At 39.8% G+C, this 17,046-nt stretch overlaps 2 protein-coding genes across 2 annotated transcripts in view; one reads left to right on the top strand and one right to left on the bottom strand.

The window, feature by feature from the left end:
* The first annotated feature begins 286 nt into the window (after positions 1-286).
* On the top strand, positions 287-1,752 carry HMGB2 (high mobility group box 2). Its single transcript, XM_005415550.2, has 3 exons — positions 287-470; positions 558-732; positions 1,211-1,752. Exons 1-3 carry the CDS (start codon positions 328-330, stop codon positions 1,364-1,366), a joined length of 474 nt encoding a protein of 157 aa, XP_005415607.1. The 5' UTR covers positions 287-327; the 3' UTR covers positions 1,367-1,752.
* Positions 1,753-12,974: 11,222 nt separating this feature from the next.
* GALNT7 (polypeptide N-acetylgalactosaminyltransferase 7) overlaps positions 12,975-17,046 on the bottom strand; it is a 37,984-nt gene continuing 33,912 nt past the window's right edge. Inside the window, exons 11-12 of the mRNA XM_031066716.1 lie at positions 15,814-15,942; positions 12,975-13,112 (exon numbers count right to left, since the gene is read on the bottom strand). Coding sequence (XP_030922576.1) covers positions 12,975-13,112; positions 15,814-15,942 — 267 coding nt within the window. The remainder of the gene's footprint in view (positions 13,113-15,813; positions 15,943-17,046) is intronic.

A 17,046-nucleotide genomic window follows, 5' to 3' on the forward strand; every position in this document is an offset into this window, starting at 1 on the left:
GGGCCAGCCCCCGCCCCTGCTGCGGGCTGCTGGGAAAAGCTCCCTGGGAGCAGCTGCTGCTTAGGCATTAGTGGGTCAGTAGCTGCTTTATCTCATCCAGCCTCTTCTTTCCGTGTGCCCACAGACAATGTCAAGCAAGGAAAAAGGAAAGTTTGAAGAAATGGCTAAAGGAGACAAAGCTCGTTATGACAGGGAGATGAAAAACTATGTTCCTCCCAAGGGCGAGAAGAAGGGAAAAGCTCCCTGGGAGCAGCTGCTGCTTAGGCATTAGTGGGTCAGTAGCTGCTTTATCTCATCCAGCCTCTTCTTTCCGTGTGCCCACAGACAATGTCAAGCAAGGAAAAAGGAAAGTTTGAAGAAATGGCTAAAGGAGACAAAGCTCGTTATGACAGGGAGATGAAAAACTATGTTCCTCCCAAGGGCGAGAAGAAGGGAAAGAAAAAGGACCCCAACGCTCCAAAAAGACCCCCGTGAGTGCTTCTATGACTCTCTCCCCCCAACAGAAAAAATATTCTAATAGCTTGATACTTAACTTTAATCACTGTCTCTTGATGTAGATCTGCGTTCTTCCTTTTCTGTTCTGAGCACCGTCCGAAAATCAAAAACGACCATCCTGGCTTGTCTATTGGAGATACGGCAAAGAAATTAGGTGAAATGTGGTCTGAACAGTCGGCCAAAGATAAACTGCCATACGAACAGAAGGCTGCAAAACTAAAGGAGAAGTATGAAAAGGTACAGTAAAAGCAGTACAACAAAGTTAAAGTTGTGGAGCTCGCTGTAAATATGTGACTTGTGTCTTGCACCCACACCATAAGGGGCTTATAATTCTTAATGCTTTCTGTCAGCCTTTAGAAGGCATGGAAAGGTTGGCAGGGCAGGTATCTGAAACCCTTACAGTGAGCCTGGATGTGGGTTTGCATGTCTAGAGATTTTACCAGTAAGATGCCTTACTACCAGAAAACAGGTCACCTGCTTGTTAAAATAAATGTAGTCAGACTCCAAAGCACCATGGTTATAAAATTCTTAAAACTGTCTGCATTGCATGCTCTTTTGCTTAAAGATTTAAGCATGACAGTCCCAAGGTGGAAATTCTGCTTTTTTGCATGCACTGTATCTGACCTATGCAGTACAGTAGCATTGAAATACCAAAGCACTACAGATTTGTCCTCAGTGTTCTAGTGCTAGCAACTTAAAAGCATTTTTCTTGCAGGACATTGCAGCATATCGTGCCAAGAGCAAGAGTGATGCAGGAAAGAAGGGCCCAGGTAGGCCTGCAGGATCTAAGAAGAAAGCAGAACCAGAGGAGGAGGAGGAGGAAGAGGAAGAGGAGGAAGAAGAGGAAGAAGAAGATGAGGATGAAGAATAAATGAATGTCCTGCTGTAAAGATTTATGCTCGGAATCCAATATTTTGCTAAGAATGTGAACTCAAGTGCAGCTCATTGTTAGCTTCAGTATAAAAATCTGTACAGAATTGTGTATAGGTAATGTGGTTCTTTGTAGGGAGACTTCAATTTATGATGTAAGCAGTAGCCAAGGGCTGCTACAGTTCGGTTTGGAAAAACAAAAGTTGTTGAATGTTTCTGCTGTTTCTGCATATTTAATGGTTTTATTGAAATTCAGTGACTGATAGCCAGGTGTTCCTTTTTAGCTAAGTAAAACAAAGGTAGCTTAATAGCTGATCTTATATTTTGTAGTATTTTGTTGCATTGTATTACTTTTTTAACAGTTTTGTAATAAAATGTTGTACATTATTCCTTTTGTGTTCATGATGTTTCTGAGAGGCTGGGCACCCCCAGAATGCTGGAATCCTGTGTGGGAGCATGCAGTGTTCCTGGGCTCTTGCTGTTACTGCAGAACTGGCAGGTCCCTTAGGCATTGACTCCTGGAGCTTTTGCTGCCACTTAAACTCCTTTAACTGATTTCCTCTCCCACTGCCATTAGTTAAAACTGATGCTTTCCTTACAGTAGCCTTTGCCTGTGTTACCTTGTGGGTGAAAAAAATCTCTTTAAGTAGTGAAGTTCTGGATAATTACTCCTGGATTATCTTCTTTCCCCAGGCTGCTGAAGCACAGGCCTTTGTTCTGCCATAGTAGCTGATAATGAGTGAATGTTTGGAACTTTCTCTTCCAGATCTCAGGGTCGCTGGCCTTGGCTATAAGACAGATGTGGTTAGAGGCATGTCTTCCCAGATGTTGCTGCTCCTTCCCTCTCCCCCTGGCTCTAGTATTACTGGCTTCTCATAAAATACACAGCTTGCAGAACAGCATGAAAAATGTTAGAATGTCTACCCCCAGTAGATTCCTGCAGAAAGAGAAGGCATTTGTAAAGAACAAGTGCTCCTGATATGTTCCTGTTTGTGGTAGTAACAGTGGCACCAGTTATACTATTTCTTGGCTCTCAGTTTTTATTTTACTTTAATATATATAAAGGCTTAACTCTAGGTACCTAACAATATTTTCAACTGGGGAATTTGAGATCCTACAGCTAAACTAAATAGCTCAAGTTTAATTTGTTGAGCTAAATACCAGGAAATAACTTTTATTAGCCCTTGAAAAGCCCAGCCCTGAAATGTGTAATGTCTAAAAAATTAAGTAATATAAAGGGCAGGCTTCCAAGGTTTTGTTTAAAATGTGTCCCTATTGTCCATTAGCTTATGAAGTAAGTTTTGTGTCCCATCATTGTACTATGTGCAAGATAAAAAGTGTTTTCAGAACTTTACTATGGTAAATGTCACTGAATAGGTCAAAGATAACAGCACTTTCTGAAACAAGAGGCTTGAGAAAAACAGTATATTCTTGTAAGCATGGAAATTAAGTAACTGTAAATGCAATTCAAATATTTTTATACTGGAGTAGGTGTTAATCTTTGAGAGCCTTAGAACCCCAGAGTTTCTTTTTCCTCCCCACCCTGCCCCTGAGATATTTAAGTGGCATCAGAAGGAGTAGCTGCTCTTTTACATGTTGGACCTGCCAGAGATAACTTGGCACAGGTGAGATCAATGGCTCAATTTTTCAGGCTCAGTTTTCCTGAAGCCACAGGCATAAACCAGAAGTGAGAGGCAGCACAGCAACATCAGTGCTCAAGAACATTTTTTGCTGTAGAATTTTCAGTTCTATAGCACCTGTATTCTTAACTCAAAAGTTCTATCTAGAGGCAATTCCCTGTTATAGTGTGTATCCAAGATCATGCTGATCTTGTTACCACATCCTGTTCAGACTTCCCTGTAGAAATGCACCATCACGTCCTCTCACTTCTAACATTCTCTCCCTGGGCAGAACAGTGATGCTTCATGGAGTCTTTCTGATAAGATTATTTAAATTTTCTGCAGTGGAGGGGTAAAGTCAGAGTACATTGACTAATTTGATTTTTTGAAATGTTTGGGTTTTTTTTTAATTCAAACAAAATATAACCCTTCAGGTGTCCTTACAAGTTGCACACCAAAAACTCTGCACCAGGCTGATCTATCAACTGAGAATGATGCTATGACTAAAGATAATTAACATTTTTTTTAAAAAAACTCATATTTTGTCCTTTTTGCAAGAAGGATGTTCAATATAAAGGCAAATGGAAAAGAGTACATGAAAATTACTGCTTTCAAATTAAGCTTTAAAAAGTATGATGTGTCAGGTCAGGGAGTTCATGTAATGCCCATCTGTGAGCACTTGCTGAAAGGACTAATAAGTAATCAAAGTGTAAGGGGAATGTTCAGTAAAGATAAGGCCATAGAAGAAAAGCTAAATTAGTTTTTCACATCACTGCTCAATACGGACAAACTTATGAAATAACTCACTAGAGGTGAACTGGGAGGTCTAAAACCAAAACTAAAAGGATGCCCAAAATGGTTTGTAGGCACTGGGAAGAACAATCACATTGCACTAGATGTTCAGCATAAACACATCCCACACAGTAAAGCAGACCAAAAGTCCACCAAAATTAAGTCTGAGGTGGATAAAGAGGAAGAATGAGAGAATAACAAATGTAGGAAAGCAGTTTTTAGAAAGTTCAAGTTATTTCTAAAGCAGTAAGCCAAAAAAATCCCCGCACATCAACAGGCCAGACACAGCAACATGTGGCAAAGCAAAAGAGCATCGAGCAACATGAGAAAACAGACTAACAACTTTCAAACACATCTGTCATGTCTGAACTCCAACCAACAACCAAGCCCCACACAGCCACTTGTCCCCTCAAATGGTGGGATGGGGGAGAGAATTAGAATGGTAAAAGTAAACTCATGCCTTGAGATAGAAGTAGCTTCATAATTGAAATAAAATAATAATAAATGAATAAATTATACCAAAAAGGAAAATAACAAAAAGATTAAAAAATGCAAATGAAATGATGCAAATGAAAAACAACCAAATAATGCCCAACCAGTTTCCAAAGAGTGTCCTTTAGCCAGCTTTCACCCTAGTTTTATGCTGACTCTTATGGCACTGAATATCTGTTTGGTCAATGGTGAGGGTCACCTGTCCCAGCTGTGTCCCCTTCCAGCTCCTCGTCTACCCCCAGCCTCCTGGCTGTCAGGGCAGCATGAGAGGCTGAAAAGTCCTTGATTAAGTGTAAACACTGCTCAGTGACAATGAAATCAACATTATCCTCCCCCTAAATCCAATACACAGCACCGTACCAGCTACTGGGAAGAAAATCAACTCATCCAAAGCCTGTGCATGCACAGAACCAAGAGGGCTGCCAGACTGTCCCAGGGACAATGCATGCTCAAGATACAGTAGCAATGCCTAGAAGAAAACTTTTTAACCTTGTAGAGGGGTTTCGGGCAGTTTTCTTGACAAAAATTTTTAATGGAAGAGGCATGGTGAAGCATCTGTCTCAAATCCAAGTGTAAAAGAACTTGAAACAAAATGACAGGACAGATGGTATTCATCCAAGAGTTCTGAGGAAATTCAAGTGATGAAATGCCTGAACTTTGAACTGTACTTTATATTTTTTTCACTTAAAATTGTCTTAAGTGCTAGATGAATAGAAGGTCACAAACACAACACTAATTTTTAGAAAACATTCAGTGGCGATGCAGAGAGCTTTGGACCACGAATGTCCACATGACAAGTTGGTAGGAGCCACAGTACAGCTGAGAGTTGCTGGACAAATGGCTAAACAGATCTTGTGATTTCACAAGAGGAAATCCTGTTCCATAGAGCTGTAAATATTCTTTGAAGAAATCTGAGAACCTTAAGGTAAAAGAGATCAGGTAGGTTTGATCTACTTGAGCTTTTCTACTTCTCATAAAAGAAGTAAGTCACCATGGAAGATCTTGCATGAATAACAAGAGCTAACAGTGAAGATGTGCAAAGCCAGCCTGCAGCCTGAATGACAGAACAGTAAAACCAGCAGGTGAAAAGTGGTTTTAGTACAAATTGTATTACATGTTGATATGTGCTCCCCTATCACATGTGAAGGGGGAAAAGCAGGCCTAACATTCAAGTTTTGGGTAATATGGGGTAATATTACATTAGTCTGGAGGAGATGCTGGAGCTGTAACAGATAACTCTGTGAAGACATAATGAATGTTTGCTAGAAAAGCAAACAGCATGTTAGGCATTATCAGCTAAAAGAGTTACAAACAAAACACATATTCAGTATTGCCTTATCATTTTCCTAGAGGAATAGGTTTCCTTTTTCTTAGGTGATTGAAGAACAAAGCCTATTTACAAAGATGGTCGTATTTTTCCAAAGCTAAACCTATGCTCTGGAAAATTGTAAATATGCATGCTTGTGTGTGTGTGTCTTGATTAAAACAGCTACAGATCTGGGAACTGTACAGATTCAGTATATTTAGGCTTTAAAGCTCCTAGAATACTAATTAAGTTGCAAATGTTTGTGAAGAGAATATCAGAAAAAGAATGAAATAGGAGTTTTACCTTTGATTAGCCAATGATATACTGAACTTTTTCATAACAGTTTATCATAGGCATCTGGTCCGTAACACTGGTACTTAATCTAGTACATATTGTTCAGTGATGCATTATTTGCTGTGGTAATGATGGTTGCTGATCCCACTTCACTTGCTTTAGCATAGATTTTTCTGTTTGTTTTCTCATTTTGGCTTCTATTTCTTTACAAATCCTGAAATACCCAAGTGTTTGGCCAGCAGGCTCTGCATTTCCAAAAATTGCTGGGCCTCTTGTTTGAGCTGCAACACAACCCATCTGCTTTTCCTTGATCCTATTTGAATCCAGTGTCAAGAATCCCATAACAGAGCCCAGATGCTGAGCTCACTGCTGCATTCTCCAATGCACACAGCCCCTCAGGGATGCATTAAGTCTTCTAACTGTGGAATAACATAAGATTCAGATCTACCTGATAAAAAAGATGACTCCCTACACAAATTCCTCAAATTACGTAATTGTCACAGGCCAGCACCAATTAGTAAGTGAACCTGTACATTGCTCTGATTATCCTGACATCCTGAAACCAACTATCTCCTTTGGCCTCACTGTTGGAGAGGCTCATGTTGTTCCAGGACTGAATACGAAGTCAACCACCAGAAAAATCCTTATAGGTAGCAGATCCAGTGTTCCACCTGTAAGTTGTATGGCTATTGTCAGTATTTCCTAGCCCAAACATCTAATGGTCAAGTTTGTACCCATAAGTAATTTCTTCAGCACAGCTGGAGGGATGATTGTATGGACAAGACCACAACATTCTGAAAGGCCCTTTTTGAAAAACGAGTGGTTACTGATGTTATTGTCAGGGCTGCTACCTTGAAACCAGCTCCTGCCTGGCTGAACTCTGCACTGACCCAGCACTGACTACCCCTTCAGGAATTAAGACCTTTAACAAGCCTTCATAATTCACCTATATCTCACTGATTTGTCAGGAGAGGAGTGCACTGCAGAGCCAGCATGCCTCTTCAGAAACATTAAAACTTTTTGCATAAATCAGATGACACATGGCTAAAGTCTGCCTAAACTGAAGCAACAGTTGGAGAAATTAAATACTATTAAATAGAAATGCCATTTCTAGTCAGAAAGTGCTTGAGTTATATAATGGCAGAAGCAGAGACAAGGTCAGACAAGTATCCTTGCAGCATCCTCTCACTCTGCCCTGCACTCTTTGACCACACTGATCCTTCTGACCTCTGAGTGAGACGGGCTGCTGTGCTACCTGGACTTTTGATCTGATCTTGCATGTGCTTAATGTTTTAATGTCACATTCAGTTCTTATCCTAATTCAAAATATTTTTCAGCTTGCCCATGATAATTCTGGAACGTGGACACCATTTTTCTCATATCGACTTGGAAGATAATGGGATAATGTTACAGGGAAAAAAACCCCAGGAGTGTTTCTTATCTCCAACTGGAAATGGCCCATTCAATATCACTTTATCCTCAAAAGCTTTAGTATCAATAGTAACCAGACCCCACTCTGCTACAGGGTTACAGAAGTGTTTTCCTCGGCAACACCCCACAGCATCTTACCTTCTCTCCCAGATGGCAGGACAGACAGCTTTCCTTCCCACTGCCAGGTTGATTAGCTGTATCTCTAGAGGTTCCTTGGCATCTTCAGTGCAATCCAAAGAGCAGCATGACTAGCAGCCCTTCCAGAGCTGGGCATGCTTTTTCTCTTGGTCAGCTTTTCCCAAATCTCTGCTTCTTAGGAACTCAAAAGAATCTTCCAGAAGACTTCTGCTTTCATCCAGTTCTACTTTTCTTCCACAGTTTCTGCTGTCTGAGAAATAAAAACACAAAAACTGCATTTGTAGCTGTCTGTTGGGCAATTGGGATAGCCTTGAGGGCTCTGGCAAGGTGCTGCAGCCATCCCCCAGGCTCAGGCTGGCAAAGCTTGCATTGCCAGGCAGGGCTTGGGGTCTCCTGTGCAGAATGACACAGTGGGACAAAGTCCCTGGCTGTATAGAGGGGTGTTTTCATCAGCTTGCAGTGGGGTGTTTCCACCACCAGCCCTCAGAAATGCCAGTACCAGCCACCATGGCTCTGGCCCAGCTGTTTCCCAAAAGTGCTAATTCTGTTTTCCATGGCAGGTCTAACTCAGGGAACATGCACTCCCACACACAGATGATTCAGAAGACATTGTACCCAAAGACCTACTCCTGTCTAATCTCAGGGCTCCTAGAAAGATATTGCCCTACTTTATTTTCCTGGGGAAATCCTCCCACAAATTTCAAGGGAAAAGGCTGTATTTTGATTCCTATTTCCACCTTAGTGCCTTCACATGGTTCAGAAAGCCCATTCCAAGCTGTGCTTCTTCATCTGAAGGCTGTAGTTTAACAGCACTCTGGGCATGCTGCCTTCTTAGTTGACACACACTGCCACCAGCAGCCCTTTCCAGGGAAGTAAAATATCATCTCTCCATTCATTTTCCCTTTGCCAGGTATGTTCAGCCAGAAGGCTGCTATTGCCATTGCGCTCATCTCAGGCATTTGTTTGGTTTTTATTATTTTATTATTTATTATTTATTTTATTAGAGCTATGCTGCTTCTCCCACCTTTCTGTTTTTTTTTTTTTTTTTTTTTTTATCAGCATTCTGGTCACTGTGCTTTTAACTGGTTCAGGCACAAGAAACATCATTTGAATGTTAGATCACTGGAGGCAGATCTGCTCTCACACTGAACAACTGCATTCATAAGGGCTGATGGACACACCCAGCCCTCAGCCCTGCTTTAGCTGCACTCCGCTTCAGAGAGGACACTGTTCCTGTCTCTAAAACAATCATGTTTCTTTGATTAGTAAGAAAAAGTAAGGCTCTAACATGCAAACAAACCTTTTTATCTTGGTGTTTCAGCAGCTCTAACTCCTCCTTACAGACTTGGATGCTTGTCACCTTCATTGACGTGTTGACTGAAAGAACATGCATTTTTTATCAGTCAGCTCAGACCCATCAGCCACCACAGATCACCACTTTGCTGGAGAGGCTCCATGCACACTGTTGATCAGCAAAGCCACAGAGCAAGGAGGTAAAAATCCCAAGGGTTGTGCAGACACCTTAGTTTTAATATCACCAGGCCCCGTGTTATGTGGTCAAGGAGAACCCTTCATTAGCTCCTCCATATAAGGAATGGTTTAGATTTTTAAGGTTTTAAAAAGCAAAGGTAACTAACCATTACCTGGGTTACTGGGATGTAAAATCCACATGAACACTTCTTCCTGCTTTTCTGGGCTCCACAGACGCTCCTGCAGCCGAGGGTGACGTGGGGGACAGCTCACAGCAGCGCACACACCCGAGGCACCAGTGAGGGAGGCTCCCCGTGACAGGAGGGCCAAACTGCTTTCAGACTTCAGGGTCACTCACAGTTTATGCTTTAGGTTTTACTCAAAACCCAAGGGAGCCAAAATCATCTACATTTCTTTGACAGCCTATCACTTTTTCTAACTAGATTCTTTCTACGTAGAGAGTCCTTTTATATAGTGCCAGCCAAGCCACACAATTTACAGATCCAACACTGCAGGAGTTCACAGGAGGCTTGCTGGGTTGGACAGCCAGAGGACCGAATGCTGGTAACCACTTCTGATGTTCCCTGAAAGTACATATTACCCTGGAAGATAGCCACTGACACTTCTCAGATTATTCTCATCAAAGTAAGCAGGGTAAGATTTCAGAACACAGCAAGAGCTGGCATTCTCATGCCTTTCACAGGAATGAGAACAACCAGAAACAGAAACATTGCCAATTTGTTTTCCCCTATTTCTTTTCACCTATTACAGTTGATGGATCTAAGCTCACCAGCAGGGAACAAACAATAAATGCTTTTACAGAAACAAAGTTTGTGTTCAAAAGTGTAGATTCATTTTCATGTTCTTAGGATCTCCTTACTACTTTGCCTCCATAGATTCTTGCACAATTTGATGTTTTTTAAAGCAAAAGGAAAATTGTACTTTATAAACAGCAAAATCTACCAAAGCACCTTTTGTGTTTTTACAGGCAGTGGTATGTTTTGCTTTTTCTTGTGAGCAAGAAGGCTCACAGATCAAGAGTTAAGCATAAAATTTTAACATCTCTGGCATGGTATAATAGATCTTTTTTCTTGATGTAGTTTTAGAGCAGTTAGTTGATAAATTTTGGCTTTAGGGACTTCAGTTTGGAGGCAAATGGTATGGAAGAAGCAGGCAGTAGTGAAGGAGACTGACTGGCAGTAGTGAAAGAGAACGCACTGATTGTAGGAACCCATCAGTGGGGACAATGTCTTTGGTACTCCTGTAGGTTCTGCTGTAGGTTATCCTGGTACCAGGATCTCTGGTAATAAAGAAAGATGTCCTCTCCTTCCTATTGGTCCCTGTTTCCATACATAAAAGGGTGTTGCCTAATGAACAGTCTGTTATATAACTCCAGGGTTTTGTCAAAAGAGCTTTTTGAAATCTGAATACTCAAAAGTGCACTGATAGATATGGCTGGGAAGCAAGAATCCCATTTGTAAAAAAAGCCCTGTAGATTTCAGCACTTGGGTTCACTCTTAGAACTTGTGTCTTTCATGCTCTGATTTAATTACATCCTCCTCTGCTAAGGAACTTTCTCAGAAAAAATAAAGTTTGATTCAAACATGTTTCTTGGTGGAAACATAAATGAACTAAGATAAGACACAGTAAAAACAATACAAACTAGACCTGGCCTTGGGTTCTATTCTCAAGTTCATTTTCTATGAGCGTATTAAATCTACCTAATTATATCAGGGCAGGTGATGTAAAAATCCAAATATGTCTATGTGGCAGTTCTCAGTGGGAATTTAAGTTTTCATTTCAATGGGAAAAAACCTGAGTCCCCACAGATGCAACAAAAAGGACCTAGATAAAACTTAAAATAAACCACATTTAATATTTGTAATTTTGTAACATTGAAGTTTCCTATATTTTGAGATATGGGGATTTCTATAAAGATAATAATCAATTTTTACTCTGTAAAAGTATAGTAAAACAAAAAATTCAAATATTTTATTTACTTCACCTAAAAAACAAGCAACCCATGAGTAAGATATACATAGGTTTCCCAGATTTTTCCCTAATAAATTTTTTAAAGATTTGTACAATTTCTACAGAAACATACAGTGTATCAAAATCTGCATAAATCAAATTTATAAAATATGTAGAAATGCATAGTGATATTATCATCAACTTACAAAGCAAGAATATGGGAATTATTTTTTTCCAAGCTGGCTATGGTAGGAAAAAGTCATTACAGCAACAGCTTCTTATGATCTCATGTTCTGTAAGGTTTCAGTCTCACATACAGACTCATATTCACACACAGCATCAGCTTTCAATGAATTGCACATAATACCCATTTAAAATGCACACCCGCACAACCTATGTGCCACCATTCTTTCTCTTATGCATAGTTGTATGATTAAATTAATCTACCCAACACACAAATGGAGTCAGTTTTCACACACACAAGGAACAAGTACCAGCACAAAACCTTATTTTCCTTTTTTTCCCAGTTTCTCCCTCCTTTATTTTCTATTTTTCATAGCTCTGAAAGGATAGATTAGAAGTTTAAAGAAACTAGGAAAGATCCCAAACTAATAGATCAGTGCTGACAGCCCTATAAAGATCCAAGTCTGTCACCAAATATGATACATAACCCTTGTTAACATCAATGGAAGCTGCATGCAATGCTATTCTAGACTTCAGGGAAGTATTTAGTCATACTTAATTGTGTGACGTGTTATAGGGACAACAGTTATGGAATCAGTACACTGATGTCAACATTTAAGTTACAAAATCTGGACAAAGGAAGTGAGGATAAGTCATTTCCTCTCCACCTCTCTATTTGTTCAGAGTCAATATTTATATTCCTAAGGGAGTTTGCATCAACTCCTTTCCAGAATATTTTTAGAAACAACTTCTTCACATTCTACTCTGTACACTGTAGCACCAAGCAGTTGGCTTTTTGTGTTTGTAATCCCTCTGGAGAAGTTGTGAATGACAGAAATAACAAGAAGATTAGTATGAACAAGTGTGATTTCAGGATTTCCATTTCTCTTTTGGAATCGAAATCTGGCATCCAAACTGGCTGACAGATGTCCTTGTGATGAATTACGCAGATGTGTTAAGTAGCTGGATGCTTTTTTCCTAATTATAAGTTTTATTCCACCTCTAACTGATTTCCATTCAAAATAACAGTATAAATGAAGTATTTGATTCTTTCCAAGTTTTACATAATTGTGCAGCCTGTTTTTTGTTGTTGCTGTTTATTTTAATTATTTTTATGTAAGGCATGGTTTAAACAAGCAAATTAGTGCTTATAAATTCTTAACTGGATTTGTGAGGGTGCTTACCTCCATCAAATTGTACCACATTAGCACTAAACTGGACAGTCTTCCTTCCACTGTACCAAGCACTCCGTCGAAGCAGAGCAGCCAAACTGGCAATAGAAATTTGTCTTCGTTAGCACACGAATTACACAGGGTGGTACGGCTGGTCCTGACCCCTGGTGACAGCTCAGAGCAACCCACTGCAAATTTCCAACAAATGCTTTCCTTGTGAAGGAGAGAAATGAAAGAGGCACTAAATATGTTCAAATTCATCTTCCAAAAAAGCAGCATGATTGTGAGAGAAGGCCACCCTGGCTAATAACCTGTGGCAGTGCTTAGTAAGATGTAAAATTAAATAAAAATATACAACAGGTTGATAATCACCAAGTTCTATGAAAATCTGATTACTACAACCTTTTCAAGTGTGTGTAAAAAAACTGCCTTCAGACCCCTGAGTGTAATCCCAAAGAAGACGACAACGCTTTTAACTATGTTCCTATGAACCATAGCTAACAGCACATTAATTTACCAACATCTTGAAACAAAAAGATGTAAACATCTACAGAGTTTAAGGTAAAGCAGTTTTGTAAACATTAACTGCGGATGATAATGTTATTGTAATAATCACAGTTCCTCTATGTCCTTCATCCAAGCCAGGAGGCTCACAGCTGTACAAAGTTAATAACTGCAGCAGTTTTCAGGCTATTTTCAGTCCTGTACAAATGAATGCGTCAGTAGGTAGGTTTTGTCTGTCTACACACTAAGGATGTTGTTCATTTCCCATTTTTGTGTTGCTTTACTGGAGTCACACTCTGAAATGAAAACTTGATGGAGGACTTCGGAGCGATCCAAGCACTTCCCTGACGGAATGTGAGTAAATCTGTGCAGATTCTGAAAGACAAAACCACCAGGAAAACGTGTTGGGTTTTTGTGTTGGGTTTATTTTCATTTGTTTGGGTTTTTTTTTGCCAACATTTATTTACATCTGCAACATAGTGATTTACAAAACCAGGTTTCAGCATACCAAAACAGATCAGTTCTACACTCATTTTACTATTTGTTAAAAATAGCACTTTGCAGCCTTCATATTAAATCTTTGGTTCCTGTAGGTCCTCCTGAGATGCCTCCTGTTTCTCTTAGGCAACAAACTGCTAACAAAATGAGCAAAACTCTATCTAAAATGCTTCTAGCCTTTTCATCCATCCTGTAACCAAACCAGAAGATAAACTCTTGAGGATAGCTCTATAAGGACTTCACTGGGCAGCTCTTTCTCCAGTCAGCCCTCACAGAAAACAAATGCACAACACCAACATTAACACCAAAGGGGTAAAAAATCTACTAACTTGGCTTCCTGTTTGGCTGGCAGAAGAAGGAATAAGGAGTATGAGAGTTAAGTCAGGAGGCTGCCCGAGGAAGTGCAAACCTATTGAGCCAAGCATGTTCAGGCTGACTCTGGCACATTGGTCTCCTTCCAGCCACCATGCTGCCACGCTCCAGTCTCCTGCCTTTGGTCTGTGGCTCCTCTCCTGCTTGCAGACCACCTGTGCCAGAGGCAGCCCTGACTCTCTGACTGGCTGCATCCAGAGGGGAGGGGAAGGGAGCAGCAGCAAGTCCATGGTACTGAGGCGGCTCTGCAGCCCTGCCCCATGCACACACACCCCTGGCACAGGGACCCTCTCCACCACCCCACACACAGCCAAATGTGTGCGCAGCCAAATGCTGGTTCAGGTCAATACCTGGCTCCTGCTGTGTGGCCAGATACAGGGGTCATCTAGTTGGAGAGAAAAATGGATGTTCAAACGAAAGCAACAGGCAGACCACCACCAGCCCTGTTCTCGATCCCTGCTAGTGCTCAGTGCTCAAGCAGCACATGTTACACTCACCAAAGTGGCACACTGCTTGTTTCAGAGACAGCCAACAGACCAACCAGATAAAATCTCCTTGCAGCCTTAATTTACAGAAGGCCACAACAATTTTCAGCAGTCCATGTGTCTCATTCCTTACACCTTCACCATTAGAAGAAACAGTTATACCCTCTGCACTGCACAGCAGTGTGCCCAATTCCTGGTATTTGGTTACACACCCTTGGTGGTCCTTTCATTTTCACCCTCCCTTTTTTTTCCTTCTAGAAGCCAGTCAGTGTTTTGTTCTACAGCCCAGACTGTGCTTACTGGGCTTCCCTATAACTTGTGGTAATAAGCAAACAATTACACAACCGGTGCTAGTGCAGAGGAAATGGATCTTGCATAAATGAAATTCTTAAAGAGAAGCCAAGTAACATGCTGGGACAAACTAGAATGGCTGGAGAGTTAAAAACTGCTACATATTATTTTCCTGAAATATTAAAGCTGAAGTTGACCCTTACCTTCCACTGCTTACTGATTTTTACATTTCAGGTTTAAAGAAATTTGTCTGTCTATCCAGCACAAGGAAGCTGAGCTGGATGGAAATGGCATTATGGTACCTGATATTTTCTAGCTCTAAGCAAACACCAGAAAATGTGGAGTAGCTTAAAGGATAACAATTAGATTTCACTGTACTCAACTGTGCATCTTTCAGACAAACAATAAAGAATCCAGATAACCAGCTAATGAATTGATAAATATGCAATATGCTAGCTATACAAGTTGAAGAAAAATTGACATGGAATAGTTTCTTAGATGTAGAACCAAGTTATATGTGGCTATATCCAAGGATAATGTCATCCCTGGACTATTCAGTCTCATTTTCTTAACAGACAAACAGAAATAGAAACGTAGGCATTTTTAAAGCAACACTAACAAAAGTTACGTGAATACAGAACTTAAAGATGTAATGACTAAATAGACTGTAGCAGCCCTCCCGTGTACATCAGCCAACATTCCAAGTCCTTATTAAAAATGTATAGATTTTGCAACAGCACTGTAACAGCACCACACCCAGGATTCAGAACAGAGAATGTTATTGTTACTAGAGAATGGCTAACGAACAGGAAGTGAAATACTGAAGAAGACAAAGACAACATGAAAAAGCAGAGTAATCTTACATTTAAGCGTACCTTCTATGTACGCTTAAAAATATCTTGTCTTTAAACAGAGAAACACTTCATTTAGACTGCCCCAAATGAGACCTAATACTGACCCTAGCTTCTAAATGCACTCCAGCATTTAAGCTATCTTCTCACAGCATATATGAAATAAAGAGACTTTCTTGAAACAGCATGCAAGCAGAGAGGGTGATGGCACTAAAAGCTTTTATAAAGTCTGTCACTAGTAGTCGACATGCTCTTTGCTTCCTCTGAGACATGTGCTAACTCCTAATATCCCCGTGGCAACAAATGTAGCCTCACAGAGTTTTCCTTAAAGATTTTGCTACAGAAGACAGCAACTAGATTCACTAAATAAAAGGATCTTTCACTAGAGGAAGTTTCTCTAGCATGTGTGTATTTCTGAGAATGTGCCATTAAAAATTTACTTAATTCAGTTAACCCTGTTACAGATCTTTAATTTCAGATACACATAAAACAAATTTTAAAGCTGAAAAAAACCCCACTATGAAATCTAGAAATTTTCTAGATTTCTTCCATATTTTCTTCCATATATCTGTTGCATACCTTGAAGAATTGCCACTCCTTGAATTCATTCTGATTACAGTGTGTAATCATAATTTTGGATCCATCTGGTCCTTTAGTTAAGCACTGATCGTACTGCATGAGTTGATTGGCTTCATTGATTCGGAAAAGCTAACGGGAAAGAAAAAGCCATTTTCACAACAGTTGACTCAATGAGCATTCTATAAACACTGCAAATACAATGAAATTGCAACATTCAAAACATTTTCTGGTTTTATTACACCTGTCTCTTAGGACGGTTCTTTGTTTTGCATAACGCACTTTTACTATCATAATACTAAATTTCATGCTTAACTTTCCTGTAGGACTTAGAAGGCCAAGAAACTTAACCAGAAAGACAAAAATGGTAAAGGAGATTTCTATTCAGGAGACTTCTAAAAGTGTTTAATTACAGACCTTTGTATGATTTGATGGCCAAACAACCCATGATCTTTATAAAAGCCTGGTAGCAAGTCCCTGATCCTGGACAGTAATTTCATGGGAAGACACTAAAACTTTGGCATTTTACCAGTGGAGGAAATCAATCTAATTCATCCAGATACAAAAAGATTATCCTGGCTACTTCTTACAGAATAATTGCTACAGGGTTTTTTGGGTAGCATATGCCGAAAAAGTAGTTTAGGGAACCTTTTCATTAAATATCAGAATAAAAGAGATGTTTCCAGGGGCTACTAAGAGCTAATCCATATAGAATTTTTTAAAAAATAATCCTAAATACAATTTTATGATTGCCACAAAAAAACTGCCTGGTTTAAGTTTACATGGGCTTAAATAAGGACTTTAAATTCTGAAAAATTTTCCAACCAGAAAAGAAGATATAAAGACAGAACAGCATGTCTGTGTGGTAGTGTGGGCAGGTTTGTGAAGATACGGGTCAAACACAATAAAAGCTTTGATTGCAACCCTCTAATAGCAGTTATGTTCTGTCAATTAATTTGTAAATGAAGCAGAGATAAATTTCTGCTCATTTTCTTCTCTAATGTGGTGGAAGATGAGTTACTGCACAAAAGTGTTTTAGCTTGGACCAAAACAACTTCTTTAAATACTTGAGCCACAGTAAAGGTTTTTTTCCTGAAGGAATAATTATTAAGTAAAGGTAAGTGGTGAATCAGGAGCAATGCTAAGAGCTGAAGCAGTGATACTGTTGCTTCTTCATGTACCTATTTCCCTGAAGAATGGATTATGAATTTGCCTTCAATTTCATACCATTTATGT

The sequence above is a fragment of the Geospiza fortis genome, unplaced genomic scaffold, assembly GCF_000277835.1.
Source record: "Geospiza fortis unplaced genomic scaffold, GeoFor_1.0 scaffold40, whole genome shotgun sequence".
In the NCBI taxonomy this organism is placed as follows: domain Eukaryota; kingdom Metazoa; phylum Chordata; class Aves; order Passeriformes; family Thraupidae; genus Geospiza; species Geospiza fortis.